Source organism: Garra rufa, chromosome 25 (genome assembly GCF_049309525.1).
Source record: "Garra rufa chromosome 25, GarRuf1.0, whole genome shotgun sequence".
NCBI lineage: Eukaryota > Metazoa > Chordata > Actinopteri > Cypriniformes > Cyprinidae > Garra > Garra rufa.
This window is the reverse complement of record NC_133385.1, coordinates 25,893,165-25,914,384: the sequence shown is the minus strand read 5'-3', so window position 1 is coordinate 25,914,384 and position 21,220 is coordinate 25,893,165. Positions and strand designations below refer to the sequence as shown.

At 30.2% G+C, this 21,220-nt stretch overlaps 1 protein-coding gene across 1 annotated transcript in view; it reads left to right on the top strand.

The window, feature by feature from the left end:
• The window catches only part of otud7a (OTU deubiquitinase 7A), a 132,703-nt gene that overhangs the window by 47,206 nt on the left and 64,277 nt on the right, over positions 1-21,220 (top strand). Inside the window, exons 2-3 of the mRNA XM_073831743.1 lie at positions 6,510-6,647; positions 16,029-16,159. Coding sequence (XP_073687844.1) covers positions 16,075-16,159 — 85 coding nt within the window. The 5' untranslated portion in view covers positions 6,510-6,647; positions 16,029-16,074. The remainder of the gene's footprint in view (positions 1-6,509; positions 6,648-16,028; positions 16,160-21,220) is intronic.

The following is a 21,220-nucleotide window of genomic DNA, read 5'->3' as shown; positions in this document are numbered from 1 at the left end:
ATTACATTATCACTTTTTCTTGAGCTGTTTTCGATCTTTTTTATTAATAAAAGAGCCAATTGCCTTTTAAAGTCTTAAAGAATCTTAAAAATCTTAATTTTTAGGTCTTGAATTTCTTTATTTTTTTATGTTATTATATTATTATGACTTTTTCTGTTTCTTGAGCTGTTTTTTTATTAATAAAAGAGCCAATTGTCTTTTAAAGTCTTAAAGAATCGTAAAAATCTTCATTTTAAGGTCTTGAATTTTTTTTTTATTAAATGTTATGTTATTATCACTTTTTCTTTTTCTTGAGCTGTTTTTTATTTAAGTCTTAAAGGTATTTCAAATTCCATTAAAAAAATCTTAATTATCATTTTAAGGTCTTGAATTTAAAAGCCTAAAAATAGGAATCATGATATAGAATTATGAGTTTATTAAATCTTTTTTGTTTGTTTGTTTATTTATTTATTTTTTAAGCTGATTTTTTTTTTAGTAATTAAAATAGCCAATTGTCTTTTTAAGTCTTAAAATGTCTTAACGGCCATGACAAAAATTATCACTTTGAGGTCTTCAACTTCAAAAGTTCAAAAATAGCAATCATGATACAGAAACGTTATTTTTTTATTTGTCCTTTTTATTATTTTTTTGCTGTTTTTGCTTCATTTAGACCTTTAAAAGCTTTCTTCAGAAGCCGTGGGAGTCAGGCAAAGCCACGTCTCTGCACTTTTTCCGTTTTTTAAAAGAAAAAGGTTATGAACGTCAACAATAGCCGCAGGTTTGACTCATTAAATTGGTGTATAGGGAAATCAAACCCATCTTGGACCCCTGAACAACTCCATTTAACAACGGTTTTTAGTTGTTCCGCTCAGTGAATTAGAAATACTACTATAGAGGTTGTCAAACTTTTGTTCTAGGTGTTAAATCTCTCTATTTTTCTTTATTATTATCTCTTTGCTTTTTCTTGAGCGGTTTTTTTTTAAATAGCCAGTTGCCTTTTAAAGTCTTAAAATGTCTTAAAAGCCATAACAAAACTCTTGATTAACATTTTGAAGTCTTGAATTTTAAGGTTGACAAATTAATGAGTTTATAAAAACGTTTGTGTTTGTTTTCATTTTTCTTTTTCTTGAGCTATTTTCTTTTCTTTATTTTTTAATAAAAAAAAAATGCCTATTGCCTTTTAAGTCTTAACATGTCTTTACAGCCATAACAAAACTCTTAATTATCTTAATTATCATTTTAAGGTCTTGAATTTGAAGGCGTGGAGGGAAAAATTACTTTTTTTAATTTTTACTTTATTTTCTTAAAATGTCTTTTTAAGGTCTTCAATTTGGGGATAGATAAATTATGATACAGAAACAACTTTATTATTATTTTATTTATTTATTTTACTATTATATTATTTTAATTTAGTATTTAATTATTTTACTTTACTATCTCTTTTTTTTTTTTTTTTTTTTCTAATTAAAAGACCCAGTTGCCTTTTAAAGTCTTAAAATGTCTTAAATGTCATGACAAAAGTCTTGATTATTATTTTAACATCTTGAATTTGAAGGTGAAAAATAGGAGTCACAATATGGATATTAGTGTGCATCTTGAGACAAAACAAATGCACTGATATATTTTAAGTTCAGTCAGTGGAAGTTTCTTTCAGTTGAAACAGCTCAGACTTACATTTTAGTCTAGGACTAGGCTTAAGCCTTGTCTGTGAAACCAGGGTCTTTATTTTTCTTGAGCTGTTTCTTTCTTTGAATAATTAAGAGAACCAGTTGCCTTTTAAAGTTTTAAAATGTCTTAAATGCCATGACAGAACTCTTCATAATTATTTTAAGGTCTTGAGTTTGAAGGTGGAAAAATAGGAATCACAATATGGATTAATGTGATTATTAGTATTTATTTATTTATTTATTTATTTATTGGTCTTAAGTAGCCTGAGTTTTTTAAGTGTCTTAAGATATAAAAATGTCTTAATTATCACTTTAAGGTCTTTAATTTGGGGATGGAAAAATAGGAATCATGATACAGAAACTTTATTATTTTTGATTGTATTATTTAACTTTATTATTTTCATTATCTTTTTCTTAAGCTTTGTTTTATAATAAAAAGCTAATTGCCTGTTTAGGTTTTAAAATGTCTTAAAAGCCATAAAACAATTTAATGTAAAGAAATTGGCACTTTAAGGTCTTCAATTTGGAGATAGAAAAATAGAAATCATGATACAGAAACTTTATTATTTTTATTTTGTTATTTTCCTTTATTATCTCTTTTTCAATAATAAAAGAGCCAATTGCATTTTAAAGTCTTAAAATATCTTAAAAGCCGTAACAAAACTCTTAATTACCTTTTTTTTTTTTTTTTTTTTTTACCATTTTAAGGTATTTATTTATTTTATTAAGGTAGTCTGAGTCCTTTAAGTCTTAAGCTATAAAAATGTCTTAATTATCACTTTAAGGAAAAATAGGAATCATGATACAGAAACTTTGTATTATTTAACTTTATTATTATATCTTTTTCTTGAGCTTTTTATAATAAAAAAAACACAATTGCCTATTAAAGTTTTAAAATGTTTTAAAAGCATAACACAACTTTTAATTCACATTTAAAGAATTTGAATGAATTTTAAGGCAGAAAAATAGGAATCACATGGATTATTGTGATTATTATTATTATTATTTTATCATTTAAAGTAGTAAAGTAAAGTGTAAAGTAGTTTTTAAGTCTCAAAATGTCTTATGCTATTCAAAAGTCTTAATTGTCACTTTAAGGTCATCGAATTGGAGACTGAAAAATAGGAATCATGATACAGAAACTTTATTTATTTTATTTTTTTGTTATTTACCTTTATTATCTCTTTTTCAATAATAAAAGAGCCGATTGCATTTTAAAGTCTTAAAATGTCTTAAAAGCCATAGCAAAACTCTTAATTACCTTTTTTTTTTTTTTTTTTTACCATTTTAAGGTCCTAAATTTGAAGGCAGAAAATTAGGTGAAAATTAGTGATGCACATTAATATGATTATTATTATTATTATTATTATTATTTTATTTTATTTTTATTTTTTAATTAAGGTAGTCTACGTCCTTTAGGTCCTAAAATGTCTTAAGCTATAAAAATGTCAAGCTATAAAAATTATCAATTTAAAAATGATCAATTTAAGGTCTAACTTGTGGATGGAAAAATAGAAATCATGATACAAAAACATTATTTTACTTTATTATTATTTTTGTTGTTGTTGTTGTTGTTGTTTTTCTTTTCTCGTTTTTTATATAAATAAGCCAATTGCTTTTTAAAGTCTTAAAATGTCTTAAAAGTCATAACAACACTCTTAATTATAATTTTAAGATCTTGCATTTGAAATTGGAAAAATAGGAATCACAATATGGTTTAATGTGATTATTACATAATGGCTTACAGCAAAATTAATTGAAAAATAAAAATAATTGAAATACGTTCACATAGAGGGTTTTAAATTGGATAGATGTTCCCTTGACGCAAGCTTGACCTTTGACCCTTTGGGCTAATGTAGTTGTCCATCTCTTTGCCTGTCACTCTTTCCCAATCTAATGCTGTGAAATGAGACTCAGCCGTTCTATAAATGGCCTGACAGAGCTGCGAGCCGCTATTCTGAGGGAAGGAGAGTGAAATGTACAGCATGCATAGCTGTGAATTATGTATTGTGATTCTTGCTTCTTGAGGTTACAGCAGCTCAAAGGGATCTTGCAGGAAAAACTGCTGCCGTGTGAGACTTTGGGCCTGCTGAGGCATCAAATATAGCGTGTTTTGTGTATGCATATTATTTTTTGTGCGGCGTAGATTCACACTGCCTGGAGAATGACCTCATCGCTCACAGTACACACAAACGCACATATATCTTACAAAAAATACCTCCAAAAATTTGCCAAGCTGCAACAGCAACTACTGTAAAACCCTTAGAAATTAAAATGGCATCTCTTTTTTTATACAGTTGTTTCATTTCTTATTTGACACTGGATATTAACTAATTTAGTTTTATTATTCAAACTAGTTATACTTTTAATGATAAAATGGCTGGAAATATTTGTGGGATTTAGCTAGAAAATCTGCTAACTGGCTTAAATTGTATGTCCAATTGAATAAAAATATCCATAAATAATAAAATAATCAATACATAAATTAATAAATACATACTAAAATAGCTGAAAAATATACGTGAAATTTAAGTAAAATCTGATTGATATTAAACAAACAAACAGTGGCTGAAGAACATTTCTGGAATTTAACAAAACAAACAACAATTGATATTTGTTTTGTTTGTTTGTGAGTTTGTTTGTTGATTAATTAATTCATTTGTAATAGTTCAAAATATCTGGAATTTAACTAAAATATCAGCCACATAAACGAATATACAGTTTATTAAACAAACAAACAACCAGACATTAATTAATTCATTCATGTCTGTTTTGTTTGTTTGTTTATTAATTAATTTGTAATGGTTGAAAATGTGATTCTATTCTATTCTATTCTATTAAACAAACAAACAGTGGTTTAAGAATATTTCTGGAATTTAACATAACATTGAATAAATAAATATTGTAATGGTTGAAAAATATAAATGGAATTTATAACTAATCTAATAATAATATCAATAAATAATATGTATCATCTATAAATAAAATAAATACATACAAACAAACATACATACATACTGAAATGGCTGAAAAAAAATATGTGAAGTTTAACTAAAATCTGTTAAATGAATAAATGGCTGACAATTATCTGATATTTAACTAAAATATCAGCTACATAAATCACTTTACAGTATATTGAATAAACAAATAGTGACTAAAGAATATGTATGGCATTTAACATAAATAAATAAATAGTAATGTTGAAAAATATATGTGGAATTGAATGAAAATATCAATAAATAATATAATATGTAATATAATAGCTATAAATAAATGAAAAAGTACATATATACAAAAAAATAAATAAAATAAAAACAGACATCCATCCATCCATATATACATACTGAAATGGCTAAGAAAAATGTGTGAAGTTTAACTAAAATTCTGTTAAATAAATAAATAAATGCATGGCTTTAACTAAAACATCAGCTACTAATCACTTTACAGCATATTGAACAAACAAACAGTGGTTAAAGAATATTTATGGAACATAAATAAATTAATTAATGAATAACTAAATATTATATCATATTAAATAATTAAGTTAACGTGTTAAACTGATGGCCTTATACAACATGTTGTCTATAAATAAAAAAATACATACATGCAAACAAACAAAGACATACTGAAATTGCTGAAAAATATGTGAAGTTGAACTAAAAATCTGTTAAATAAATAAATGAATTAAATAAATAAATAAATATTGTAATTCAAAAAAATATCTGTAGAATTTAATTAAAATATCCATAAATAATATAATATGTAATATATGATCTATAAATAAATACATACATACATATATAGCATACATACTGAAATGGCTGAAAAATATTTCAATTAACTAAATTTTAAAATATTTAAATGAATTAAAATAGCAGTTACATAAATGAATATGTAGCATATTAAACAAACAAACAATGGCTAAAACATATATATCTGGAATTTAACTAAAAATAAACAAACAAATAAATAAATAAAGTAAAGGTTGAAAAATATCTGTGCTATTTAGCTAAAACTGCTTAATAAAGTAATTAATTTATGAATTAATAGCGGAATGGCTGAAAATGTCTGTGAAACTGAACAACAAAAACAAAAGCTACAAAAATACTGAAATGGCTGACAAATATCTGTGGAATTTAACCAAACATAAGGGGATTTTCACTGACAAACAGATGATATTCAGTTGAGCAAGACCTGAACTTGTTACCTCTTGCAAGATATGGTCAATAGCTCATATTCAGGTTGAAATCCGAGAACTAGTCCTGTTTTTGCCTCAAAAACCGTTAATATGAAAATTTGATCGAACCTTATCAGTTATATCAGCCATTTCTGCAGAAGTCGTTTAGAAACACAAACAGACACAAACACATCTCAGAAATACCTTAATAAAGTGATTGTTATTCATGTCTGTCATTGGGCGGCTGACAGGCTTTGTCTTGTTCCTCTCTCATGGGACAGCATTACGTCACTGTGATCTCTGAATACTGAGCTCTTCACTCTTCTTCACTACTTCTTCTCAAATCTTCCATCTATCAAATATGAATCTCATTTATCACCGTTCTGTAGCGACAGTGACGTAAATAACACTCACATTTTTACTTTCCATTAACTATGCCCACTGCTATTTCAGAGGATTTCCATGGACTAAAGCTGTTCTACATTTCATGCACTGTTTGTAGGGGTATATTCGAGCAAACCGCAGCAATATGAGATTGTAGGGGTGTTTTAAGAGGGTCACTGGGATATTGGGTCACGCTTGCATAATGTGGCTAAAGTCAGACAACATTACTGTGGTTTATAGGGCACTGGAGTTGATGTGAGATTTGTTCGCTAATCGTTTTCTCTCTCGCTTTCTGTTTGTAGGCCTGCATTTGAGCCTGAGTCTTCCTCACCTGCCAGCCATGGACTAGACGAGAGGAGCGTGTGTGTGAGAGAGAGTGTGACCGCAGACATAAGCATGGTGGTGAGGTGGCTGCTCAACTCCCATTGAGAACACAGAAAGTAAGAATGCCTTTATTAATACGGTCGACATTTATTCAAATGGTTTCATGGGAACTTCACAAAGCCCACACGGAATCTGTGATCATGTCTTTCCGTAGAATTTAATCACCCATATTCTACAAAACGTAACACATTTCTGTTGAGTGTTTATTTACCTGAAAAAAACAGGGGGAAAGTAAAACAAACCTAATCTTAAAAAAGAGATTTACATTTACAAAATAACACATTTTATATACTCTACTATTTCATCTGCTGGAAATTGCTCTCAAACATTTATAATTTTTACTATTAATTATTTAAAATAAATGTTTACTGATCATGAACAACTAGAACTCATTGTTTTAACTGGTTGCAAAAGATGTTGCAAAAGTTAAAAAACATATATATATTATATTATAATTATTATAAAATGTAAATTGCAGATAATAATAATAATAATAATAATAATAATAATAATAATTATTATATTATTATTTATATTTTTATATGAATGATTGTGTACAAGTTTATTTCTATATAAGAATGAATATATATATAATTACATAAAAACATAACATTTATATATTTACTTTTATATTAATGATTACATGCAAGTTCAGTTATATTGTTAGAATATATTATGATTAAAAGAAAATATATAAACATTATATAATAATAATAATAATAATAAAGTAATGTTTACATGCAAGTTTAATTATATTGTGTTATAATATATTATGATTAGTTATTAGAAAACATAAATTACAGATTATATATTATTATTATTATTATTATTATTATTATTAATACTATAATACTACTAATAATACTACTACTAATAATATAACATTTATACTTTTACTTTTATATATGAATGATTATATACACGTTTAATTCTATATATTAAGAATTTTAAATTAATTTAAATTTATTATAAGCAAATATTAATAAAAATAATAATAATAATATAACATTTACATTTTTACTTTTATATATGAATGATTACATATACATTTAATTATATATAAATATTAGGAATTTTTAAATATATGAATTACAGATTATATAATAATATTAATAATAATAATAATAATAATAAAAGTAATTATTACATGCAAGTTTGATTATATTATGCTGTAATATATTATGATTAATTAACAGAAAATTTATAAATTACAGATTAATTATTATTACTAATAATAATAATAATAATAATAATAATATAAAATTTATATTTTTCTTTTATATATGAACAATTATATACAAGTTTAATTCTATATAAAAATTAAGAATAAAAAAATATATAAATTACAGATAATAATAATAATAATTATAATTATAATAATAATAATAATGAAAGTAATGATTACTTGGACATTTGATTATATTATGTTGTAATATATTATGATTATTAATAGAAAATATATGAATTACAGATTGTATAACAATAATAATAATAAAAAAAAAATTATCATTACTTTTATATATGAATGATTATATGAAAGTTTAATTATATGTAAATATGAATACTTTTAAAATAATATTAATTTTTAAAAAACATTAAATATGAATTATTATAAATGTATATAAACGTATCATATAAAATAATATAACATTTATATATTTACTTTTATATTCATGATTACATGCAAGTTTAATTATATTATCTTGTAATATGATGAATTCATAGAAAATATAGAAATGACAGATTATATAATAATATTTATATTTTTACTTTTATGATTATATACAAGTTTAATTCTATATAATTTTTAAAGAATTTTAAGTAATATTAATTAAAAAACCATTTACATGAAATATATAAATTACAGATTATGCAGTATATAATAAAAAATAATGTAACATTTATATTCGTTTATATTAAAGATTATATACAAGATAGTTTAGAACTACTTAAAATTATATTATATTAATATGAAATGTTATTAATATGCAATTGTAAAAAAAATTACAGATGATATAAAATAATAAAGCATTTGTTTTTTATCTTTTATATTAACACTATTTATATCAATGTTTATATACAACAATCTTAATTACATATAACTATTAATAATTCATTATATGTATTATAATTATGAATTAGAAATTGTAAAATGGTGCAACAAAATGCTGTGCTGATTTTAAATTGGCTGTTATTGACGAACAGGCAACAGCCATCATTAGTTTCAAACATTAACCACAACATTGTTCATTTTACATCTGACTGATTCTCACTGCCAGGAACCAACATTTCATGCTGTAGAGATTGCAAAAACGAAAGTTACCATGTTTGCTGAAGAAATATGAGCTATTTGATGGGCACAAATCATTTTAGAAATGTAACTGTTTTGATAACTAGCATTTATTTATATGAAAATAAAATTAAAAATAACAACTGCTGCCACTGCTTGATTTACATAAACTCCAGCATAAATCATTTATGTTTTAATATTTATGTTTGGGTTTTATTGGATGACGATCGTTGTGACATATTACAGAACAGGTCAGTCGGTGGGCATTGGATCCATAAATTAAATGTGTCTGAGGTGTTTTATAAACAGTTATACCCAAATACATTCCAGGGGTTTAAATATGGAAGCGCTGGATATTTTGAGCCAATGTTTTGAGTGCTTTGCTGAACTGGTTTTGCTTACGGTGAGGCCCGACGCAGACCCACAACTACAACACAATACATACAGAAGGATGTAACTGGGTCAGCTAAACTGCCGCTAAAGTGCTGGGCTTTCTGATAAATAATGCAATGCATTTGAAAAGAAAAATATCTTGATATGAGGAAGATATATGTGTTTGCTGTCAAAACAGAAAATCATGCAAAGACAGATATACTAGGTTTTGCTGCTATTTATGTAGTTGTCTGCTAATCTAAAGTTTTAAAGTCACTGTGATTATACTTAGTATGAAAAGTTCTATGCCTATTAAAAAGGAGTAACTGTTTACTTTTTTCAGTTATTAATTTAGCTTTTATAGATATCATTTACTTATTTGTCCTTAAACACATGGGAACCCTAGTGCTGTTGTGCACAATTAATTAATTAATTTATTACATACAAATTACAAAAAAAATACATGAAAAATTTTTAAATTTCAAACGCAAATTCGAATCCCTACAATATTTACCTTTGAATATTGAGTTGTATATTAGTATCAGGGTTATTATAGTCAAATTAAAGCTAAAATCGAAAGCTAAACAAAAACCTAAAACAAAACCAATGATTACTTAATATAAAATAAACGTTAATTGAAATAAAATATAATAAAAATTTTAAAAAGCTAGCTCCCAACGCTGCATTTCTTATTTTAATTTAGTTTAACTTTATGTACTAAAACAACTAAAACTGAAATAAAAATAAATAAACTCCCTAAATATACTTTAAAAAAAAAAGTCAAAAACACACAACAAAATGACTAAAACTTTAACTAAAATGAAACGGACAATACAAAAATAAAGAGAAAATTAAGCCTTTCTCTTCTGTGGGCAGGATCACATTCCGCTCATTTTTGTGTCACGCTCCGTAAATGGTGCGGAAGCTGCTGGCCGTCGGTCTGACCCTCTGACACACGGCACACGCGCACGGATAAGCAGTCCACTGTTATTGCAGAGGACCCGTAGGTTTTCCCTCCTCCCGCCAGCATAGCTGGGTTCGGTCTGATCTCACCAGCATCAAACAACGGCGCATTTCATGCAATGACAAAAATGGCCTTGAGCAGAATGTCAAAGCCAACATGTCCCAGCTGAAAAATCCCACACACAGCCTGCATACTGTCAGCAGGGTGTTGAAACATCACACCAGTCTGTCCGCTGTCCAGCGCTGTAACTCACTCACACGGCCTTGTGACAGCAGAACACACCCGTAAACACGCATGCAACAGGTTATTGACACACCAGTACTTAAAGGGACAGTTCACCCAAAAACGAAAATCCTGTCATCGTTTACTCACCCTGATGTTGGTAACCAAACAGCTGACATTAGCCATTGACTTCCATAAAATGGTAAAAATACTCAATGGGTTCCAGAAACCAAAATGGGGGTTGTTTACCAATATTATACAATACTCTTCTTTTGTATAGAGCAGAAGCAAGAAACAACATGAGGGTGAGTAAATGATGACAAATATAAAATATGATACACTACCAGTCAAAAGTTTTTGAACAGTAAGATTTTTAATGTCTCTTCTGCTCACCAAGACTGCATTTATTTGTAAAATGTAACTGTTTTCTATTTAAATATATTTTAAAATGTAATTTATTCCTATGATTGAAGCTATATTTTTGGCATCATTTTAGGGGTTCAAGCGCGTAGCAGACCAAACATTCCATAAGTCGTAGAGACTTGAAACTTGGAGGTAGTACTCACCGCTGACGTCACCAAGGCTTGCCCCAATCTTATGTCGTTGGCTCACGCCAGACAAAACGCTTCAATCGTGAGCTAATATTTTGAGTTTTTTGCAAAACGTCTAGGTTACAAAGGTAACCCTCGTTCCCAGAAGGAGGGAACGGAGATGTTACATATGGGAACTCGCTTGAGAGTCCAATCATCTCTGAGCCTTATTCAAAAGACCAATGAAAATTGGTGAGTGGCATTTGCATGCCAAGCCACTCCCCCGTACATACGGGTATATAAGATGGCGGCATGCAGCCAGTCATTCAGGTTTTTGCTGAGGAGCCGGATCGAGCCGGCGTCAGCGCGACGCCAGGGTCGTGGCAGGGGATGTTACGTCTCCGTTCCCTCCTTCAGGGAATGAGGGTTACCTTTGTAACTCAAGGCACGTTTCGCTAGAAGGCACAGGCAACACTGCGGGGGAACGCCAATCCGGAGTGTGCCACGGTGCCATGCCCGTCTCGGGACTCGGTCGTGTAACCAGCGCTGAAGCGGTCTCATATGAAGCAGGCCCAGCGGCGTGACCGCGGCTGCAGCTGCCATATGCCCCAGGAGCCTCTGAAATGTTTTGAGAGGAACTGCTGTCTTGTGTCTGAATAAGTCCAGACACTTCAGCACTGACTGCGCACGCTCGTTTGTGAGGCGGGCTGTCATGTTGACCGAGTCCAGCTCCACACCGAGAAAAGAGATCCTCTGCACTGGGGAGAGTTTGCTCTTTTCTCGGTTGACCTGAAGGCCCAGATGGCTGAGGTGCCGGAGCACCAGGTCCTTCTGTTCGCACAACAGATCTCGCGAGTGAGCTATGAGGAGCCAGTCGTCGAAAAAGTGGAGGATGCGATTGCCTGACTGCCACAGAGGGGTCAGGGCTGCCTCCGCGACCTTCGTGAAGACACGGGTAGAGAGGGACAGGCCAAATGGAAGCACTTTGTACTGATACGCTCAACCTTCGAAGGCAAACTGTAGAAAGGGTCAGTGATGAGGAAGGATCGAGACGTTAAAGTACGCGTCCTTCACGTCGATGGCTGCAAACCAATCCTGGGGACAGATGCATGTTAACATGCGCTTCGTCGTTAGCATCTTGAACGGCAGCCTGAGAAGGGACCGATTCAGGGCTCTGAGATCCAGGATGGGTCTTAACCCACCGCTCTTTTTGGGCACGATGAAGTAGGGACTGTAGAAACCTGACTTCATCTCGGCTGGAGGGACAGGCTCGATCGCATCCTTCGCCAGTAGGACTGCGACCTCCGCACACAGGACAGCAGCATGCGTGTCCGAATGGACAGTAGTGAACAAGACACCTCTGTACCTGGGCGGACGCCTGGCGAACTGAATCGCATAGCCGAGACGTACTGTCCATATCAACCACCGCGAGGGGCTGGGAAGCTGAAGCCAGGCTCCCAGCCGAGTCGCCAGGGGTATCAAGGGAACGTTGACCGACGTGACCACGGTGGGGCAGCCTGGGGGGGAAGGGGAAGGGGACTGAACCCAGAAGGATGAACGTCCTGGAGAAAAGTCAGACTGCCATAAGCAGCGCTTACCTTCTTCCCTGGTTCCCGCGCTGGCGATATGAGGGTCCGGTTCCGAGGAGTGTAAGTGCTGCTCGAAAGGGGAACTCGGGGCCGGAACCCCAGAGGTGAGGAAAATTGCTCTTTTCTTGAAATTGTGGGTACCGCCGAACGGCGGTATTTGAATACACAGTGGCTCCCGGCCCTCCACCAGGAGCGGGGGTGCTGATGTCATCGTCCCCCGAAGAGCAATCTCCATCACCTCCGGGTTGCCTGCATCAGGGACGTTTTGCAGATCTTTTGCGTGTGTTCTTGGCCAGTCCCTGAGACGCGGGCGGCACCGCTCTCCCGCAGCCAGCTCTGCGCCGGGCCGCTAGCCTGGCATCATGGGCCTCAGCAGGTGTAAGAGCTGGTTTCTTGGGGGCCACGGGGGGCGCCCTCGGCGACGGGCAGGCGGAGACTGGGCCACCGGCGGCGGGATGGTAGCTTCCTGGCAGGGCAAGATGTGTTTGATGGCCTCTGTCTGCTTCTGGACTGCCGAGAACTGCTGGGCGAAGTCCTCGACAGTGTCGCCGAATAGGCCGCTCTGGGAGATGGGAGCGTCGAGAAAGCGGGCTTTGTCAGCGTATGCCATTTGCGCCAGATTGAGCCATAGATGCCGCTCCTGGACCACGGCCGTGGACATCACCTGACCAAGAGAGACTGTGCCGTGACCTTCGTCGCCCATAGGGCGAAGTCGGTGGCGGCACCGAATTCCTGCATCACTTCTTGATCAGGACCACCCTCGTGCAGTTGTTTTAGTGCCTGCGCCTGGTAGACCTGTAAGGTGGCCATGGCGTGCAGGGCGGAAGCAGCCTGTCCAGCAGCGCGATACATGCGGCCCGCGAGAGCGGACGAGCGCTCACATGCTCTGGAGGGTAGATGTGGCCGGTCCCGCCAGGTGGCAGCGCCGCGCGGGCATAAATGCACCACGACAGCGCGCTCAACCTGGGGAACCGACTCGTATCCCCGGGCTGCCACGCCATCGAGGGTAGCGAGGGAGGAGGAGCCGGAGAGTGGGCGAGATGAAAAAGGCGCCCGCCATGTTTTAATCAGCTCCTCATGCACCACCGGAATGGGGGGAGGGCGCGGCGATGCCGCAGGCGCCTTCCCCAGGAACCAATCGTCCAGCCTAGAGGGATTGGCCGGGGAAACCAGTCCTAGGTTTACGCCCGATTGGAATCTTCCATTGGAAGATTCTATGATGCAGATAGATTCTATGGAGAACGAATATCAATAATTATATAACTCACTGTCATAAAGGGACACCAAAACGTTTAAAAGGGGCAGGGTCCACTTTTAGTAAAATGCCTATAACTCCAGAACAGAATGAGATAATCGCCAAACTTAGGTAAGAGCTCAATCTGAGCCCAACCCCAAAGGTCTGTGAGAAATTTGAAAGAAATCGGCCACTGGGGGAGGATGCTATAGCATTATTCAAGGACGTAAACGATTTTACATTGCACGGTTTTCCGCACATACACATGATATGCATATCATGTGACAGAATTCCTTATTCCGGACAACTTTGCCTCTAGAACCACTGCTGTCAATCAAATTGTTTGTTAAATGATTGAGAAGATGCAAAAAAAAAAAAAAAAACTACTTTTGTGAACTAGGTTTTTCATTCAATCTGGGAAAAAAAAAAACTATGTAGTACAATTCTCTAGACTCTCTAGGTCAATAATTATCAAAAAAAAAATGTTGAAATGTACCCTTTGGGAAGCTATAACGGGGTCTTTTAGAAAAGGGGCCTGTCCGAATTTACCCAAAATCCTATAAAACCTAAAGAAAAACTCAAAACTTCACAAAACCTTGTGAGCACATGCGAAAGGTGATTTGAAACAAACATGCAAAGTTTTGAGGAGCTCGGACTACAGTTGGCACTATAACAGTCATAAATGTTACAAAACATAATATTTCTATGGTAAATTACCTGTATTTGCAAAAAAAGGCTTGCAACATAATATATTTTTTCATATGTGCTTAAATGCCTTAAAGCGCTTGAACCCCAGTAATCACTGCTTGCAGCTATATTTATTATTATTATTATCAATATTTAAAATAGTGGATTTTTTTTCAGGATTCTTTGAATAGAAAGATCCAAAGATCAGCATTTATCTGAAATAAAAGCTTTTGTAACATTATACACTGTGCCATTTAAAAGCTTGGAGTCAGTATAATTTTTATATTTTTTTAGGAAAGAAATTATAGAAATTAATACTTTTATTTAGCAAGGATGCTTTAAATTGATCCAAAGTGATGATAAAGTCATTTAGAATGTTACAAAAGATTTCTGTTTCAGATAAATGCTGTTCTTCCGAACTTTCTATTCATCAAAGAAACCTGAAATAATTCTACTCTAACTGTTTTCAACATAATAATAGTTTTTTTGAGCAGCAAATCAGAATATTAGAATGATTTCTGAAGGATCACGTGACTGGAGTAATGATGCTAAAAAATTCAGCTTCGAAATCACAGGAATAAATTACATTTTAAAATATATTCCAATAGAAAACAGCTATTTTAAATAGTAAAAATATTTCAAAAATTTTACTGTTTTAACTGTACTTTAAATCAAATAAATGCAGGTTTGTTGAGAAGAAGAGACTTTAAAAAAACATTAAAAACCTTACTGTTCAAAAAATTTTGACTGGTAATGTATATCTGGCTTTTTTTTTTGTTTTTCTAATTAAACCACGTTGTGCCAAACAGCTGCGTCCCACAGAAAGCACTGGCGAAACATTCTCTCTTCTTTTTGGGAGTTTGTTAGTATTTCTAGCCGTATAATCATATCCAGGTGTCTCGCAGTCAGCTGTTGTGAGATCGGCCTCCACACACTGTGAAAAATTATTTTTCAAGTAAATGAAACAGATTACTAAAGTACGTTTTACAAGAAAATGCTTTCTCAGTCGTTCTGCTTCAAAATTACATGTTTATTCAATGTGGTACTTGATCCGCTAATGTTTGACAACCACTCCAAATGTTTTTGGTCTTTATTTTGTTTTTATATATTTACTATAGTTACTTTCCAGCTAGCAGGGAACATTCTTAGAACTTTGGTTAACATTGTAGCAATGTTTTCTCAGAGTTCTAAACAAACAAAACATTAATAGAATGTTCGTTCAAAGTTATCTGGTGTTTAATTAATATTGTTCTCGAAATATTATGGAGTTTTTGCTGCTGGTCTGATATAGGTTTTTATGTAGTTTCAGAAAATTTAATTTCTTAGTATTTGAGTAAATCCTACACCATTTTTTGTTATGTTTTCATTGCAGTCACTCCTCAGTCATATCACTCATTCCTCAGGCTGCATTCATCTCTGATTAATCTGAATGTGATCAAATAGCTTGATGTGCTGGTCATGCCGCAGCCCATGTTTTTGTTGTTGGTTTGTCTTTTACATGATATTCCGCAATGATTTATATGACATTTCTTGTGATTTTTTTGTGTAGATGAGAGCGTGAAGCTGCAGGGCAGGCAGCACAGCCACATGATCCCATGACTCTGGACATGGATGCGGTCCTGTCAGACTTTGTTCGGTCCACAGGGGCAGAACCGGGTCTGGCACGAGACCTGCTGGAAGGTAAGAGACCTGATCTGCACTCAATTTTGTTCTGATGTCTTTTTTTTCACGTATTGCTGGTTATTAGTTCTTTTAGATGCCTTATGTTACATTCAATGTTGATGATAGTTCATTTAAGCGCCCCAAAAGTATTCAGGTCAGTGTGTATGAACATATAATATTGACAGCCATTCCAAATACTTTGCTTGTGTTTGTGTTTAGTACAATATATTATTTTATATGTATTTGTGGATATATATAAGTTTGTGCTGCTGAGAATGTAATTCTCAATGTGTCAACGGTGATTTGGATTTTCAGCCCTCATGCTGAGTTTGCTTTCAGTCCATTAATGGCTATATTAATGGCAGTAATATATATATCAGCGCTGTAAAAAGTGAAAGCGTGCATCTGTGGCCTGTAGAAGCTACAGTCTTTGTAATATCTGTATCTAATATCTGAAATAAGGCATCATGGTACAGATTTTTATGTGTGCTTTTGGAATATGGGCTGAAATAAATAAAATAAATTTGTGTAATTTTATGAAATATGATTAGATTTTATAATATGTTAAATTATATTAATTAATTAAATAAAGATTTTTTTTTTGGTAATTTTATGAAATAATAATACAATGCATGACATGTTAAATTATGTAAAATAAATAAATATATATTTTTTAATTTTATAAAATATTATTACATTTTATAATATGTTCAGTCATATAAAATAATTAAATACATACTGCACATAAATATTTGTCATTTTAAATTATATCAAATGAATAAATACTGTTTTGTAATTTTATGTAAATTGTATGAAATAAATACATTTTTGTAATTTTATGAAATATTAAACATATTAAACATTCTAAATTATATAAAGCAAATTAATACATTTTTGTAATTTTATTAAATAACACATTTTAATAACACATTATTACATTTTATAAATAATTAATGTTAAATTATTTATTGTTAAATCAATACATTTTTGTAATAAAAACAATACATTTTATAATATGATAAATTATATAAAATAAATAAATAAAGAATTTTTTGTAATTTTATTAAATAATATATTTTATAATAGGTTAAATGAATAAATGCATGTTTTATTGTATGAAAAATGTATACATTTTATATGTTCAACTATATTAGCGAACTAACTAAATAAATAAATACACTTTTGTAATTTTATGAAATATTATTACATTTTATAATATCTTAAATTATATAAATTAAATAAATAAATAAATAAATAATTGTAATTTTATGAAATAGTAATACAAGTTAATGTTAAATTATATAAAATAAATAAAGAAATACATACATAAACATTTATAATAATATAGAAATAATACATTTTAATATGTTAAATTATATAAAATAAATAAATATATATTTTATTGTAAATGACATGAAATATTATTACATTTTAGAATATGTTAAAATATATCAAATAAATAAATAAATACTGTTTTGTAATTTTATGAAATATTAATACATTTTAAATTATATTAAATAAATAAATTAATTATTTTGTGTAATTTAATGAAATAGTATTACATTTTATAATATGTTAAATAATATAAATAAATAAATAAATAAATAAATATATAATTTTTTTTTGTAATTTTATGAAACATTAATACATTTTATGTTCAATTATATAAAATAAATAAAGTAAATACATACATGCATACATACGTACATAAACATTTGTAATTTTATGAAATATTAATACATTTTATTTTAAATTATATAGAATAAATAAATAGATTTTTTTTCCAATTTTATGAAACACTACATTTTATAACATGTTAAATAAATAAATAAATAAATAAATACATTTTTGTAATTTAATGAAATGAATACATTTTATGTTAAATTATATAAAATAAATAAATAGATACATTTTTGTAATTTTATGAAATATTATTACATTTTATAATATCTTAAATAATGTAATTAAATATATATTTTTTATAATTTTATGAAATATTAATACATTTTATATGTTAAATTCTATTAAATAAATAATGTATTTATAATTTTATAAAATATTACATTTTGAAAATGAAATATTATGTTGAATTATATAAAATTGAATTTCTCTCTCTCTCTCTCTCTCTCTCTCTCTATATATATATATATATATATATATATATATTAATATTTGAAAATATTGAAAATATTAAAAAAAATGAATGAATAGAAAGTTTAAAAGAACAGCATTTCTTCGAAATAGTTTCAAGTTTCTTTACAGAGATGGAAGATTTTTTGTAACATTATAAATGTCTGTACAGCCACTTTTGATCAATTTAATGCATCCTTGCTGAACAGAATTATTTAAATTAATTCTACACATTAAAAAATGACCCAAAACTTTTGCAAGTTATGTATAAATATATATTTATCCAACTATATAATCACATCAGACCTGTATAAATTGAAAAAAACAAAAAAAAAAAAACTTGAATTTGATTCCTAAAGATACAACCTCTTCAAAATGAGTTTTGTTTTTGTGTTACTGTACCTCATATAGTAAGGTAAATTGCTGAGCTTTACTAGATTTACAGCACTGCTGGGACAAAAAAAATAAGCGTCTCTGCTTTTGTTTGTGTGGCGTCTGTGTGTCTAGGCTTGATTTTTGTCCCGTCTGTGCTTACATTGACTTTGTGGTTCAGTCAAGCACAAAATGCACCGTCAAATCTACAGTGGCCCTGTGATTTAATTCAAGCTAGGTTGTTTTCTCCAGTATCATTTGTTGATGCACAGCCCATCTTTTCATGATGTCTGTTCTAGTAGTGTTCTCAGACCTGTGTTTTAACTCCAGTCCCTTTTTGCTCGTCGGGTTGCGACTCGTTCCAGACTCACTCGAAGGTCTCGAGGGTTTTGGTTTGTGCTGCGATAAGGGTTTTGTGCAGCTCTACTTTCTGCTCTGATTGGCAGCAGGGAGGGCCTGGCACGGTGGGCGGCGGGGCAGATTTAGGGCCCGTGTGATGGCTTTACGACCAGGCTCCCTCTGGAGACCTTTGTGCCCATTGAGTGGAACTCATTGAGGAGTGGAGGGCCGCAAGTGCAGTCTGTCCCGAGGAGACGGGCCAAAGAGAGAGACAGAGCGAGAGACATATCGACCAACGAGAAGTCAAGGCCGAGGGGAGAGAAATATTCCTTCTATTGAAAAGAATAGGATGGAGAATAGAGCCGGCTGAAGAAAAGAAGTGCACCCTTTTGAGAAACGACGTACAAAGAGAGTTAAAAATGTCCTTCAGAAATGAAGGAGAACTATGGCTGTGTTTCACCTAGACAGCATCATTTATAAATCACTTTATGTGATTATTTATTTATTATTAGTGTTATTTTATTATATTATTATTATTATATATTAAAATTTTTAGATTTATTATTATTGTGTTAATTACGCTATATTATTTATTTATAATTTATCTGTACTATACTACTATTTATTTATAAATTATACTATTATGCAATTATGCAATTGTTTTATTTATTTGTTTGTTTAGTTATGTACTATATAGTTTAAGTTGTATCTAAATTATTACGATTTAAAATGTACTATAATATATATGTTAAAATATTTACAATATTTATTTACTTATAAATGATTGTACAATTTTCAGATTTGATCATTTACGCATTATGTATTTAATTTATTGCAATTTATTTGTACTATAATATTATTTATTTATTTATAAATCATACTATTATTTATATAGTATTATAAATTATTATTATTAAATTGTACTATTTAATTGTTTATTTATTTATTTGTTTATTTATGTAATATATAGTTTAAGTGGTATATAAATTCTTGTCATTTAAAATGTACTATAATATATTATTTAAAAGAAAATATTTATTTACTATAAATAAATTATTAAAAAAATTCCAAATTTTCATTTAAGCCTTATTTTTTTTATTTCATTTATTGCAATGTGTTTGTACTATACTGTTATTTATATTTATTTATTTATAAATTATACTATTATTTATTAAGCATTATTCATAATTATTATTATTATTATTATTGTTAAAATTTAAATTATTATTAAATTATTGCCATTTAAAATGTACTGTAATATGTAATTTAAAATATATAAAATATTTTTTTACTTATAAATTGTTATACCATTTTCAGATTTTAGCATTTAAGCATTATTTATTTAACTTATTGCAATTTATTTGTAATATACTATTATATATTTATAAATTATACTATTATTTATATAGTATTTATACATTTTTTATTATTAAATTGTACTTATTTATATAGTATTTATACATTTTTATTATTAAATTGTACTTTACAATTGTTTGTTTTTGTTTATTTATTTACTAAATAGTTTAAGTAGTATGTAAATTATTGTAATTTATAAGTTATACTGTCATTTATATAGTACCATTATTAAATTACTATTATTATTAAACTGTACTATACAGTTGTTCATTTATTTGTTTATATACTATATAGTTTAAGTGGTATTTAAATTATTGTATTTAAAATTATTATCTACTTATAAATTATTATACCATAGAATTTAAGCATTATTATTATTAGTAGTATTATTTAATTTACTCTAGCCTATTCTCATTAAATTGCACAATACTTTTCTTTCGTTCTTTCTTTCTTTCTTTCTTTCTTTCTTTCTTTCTTTCTTTCTTTCTTTCTTTCTTTCTTTTTTCTTCCTTCCTTCCTTCCTTTCTTTCTTTCTTTCTTTCTTTCTTTCTTTTAACCATTATATATTTAATTTAGTGCAATTTATCTGTACTATATTATTATTTATTTATAAATTAAACTATCATTTATATAGTATTATTTATAAATTATTATTAAATTGTACTATACAGTTGTTAATTTATTTGTTTATATACTATATAGTTTAAGTGGTATTTAAATTATTGTATTTAAAATTATTATCTACTTATAAATTATTATACCATAGAATTTAAGCATTATTATTATTAGTAGTATTATTTAATTTACTCTAGCCTATTCTCATTAAATTGCACAATACTTTTCTTTCTTTCTTTCTTTCTTTCTTTCTTTCTTTCTTTCTTT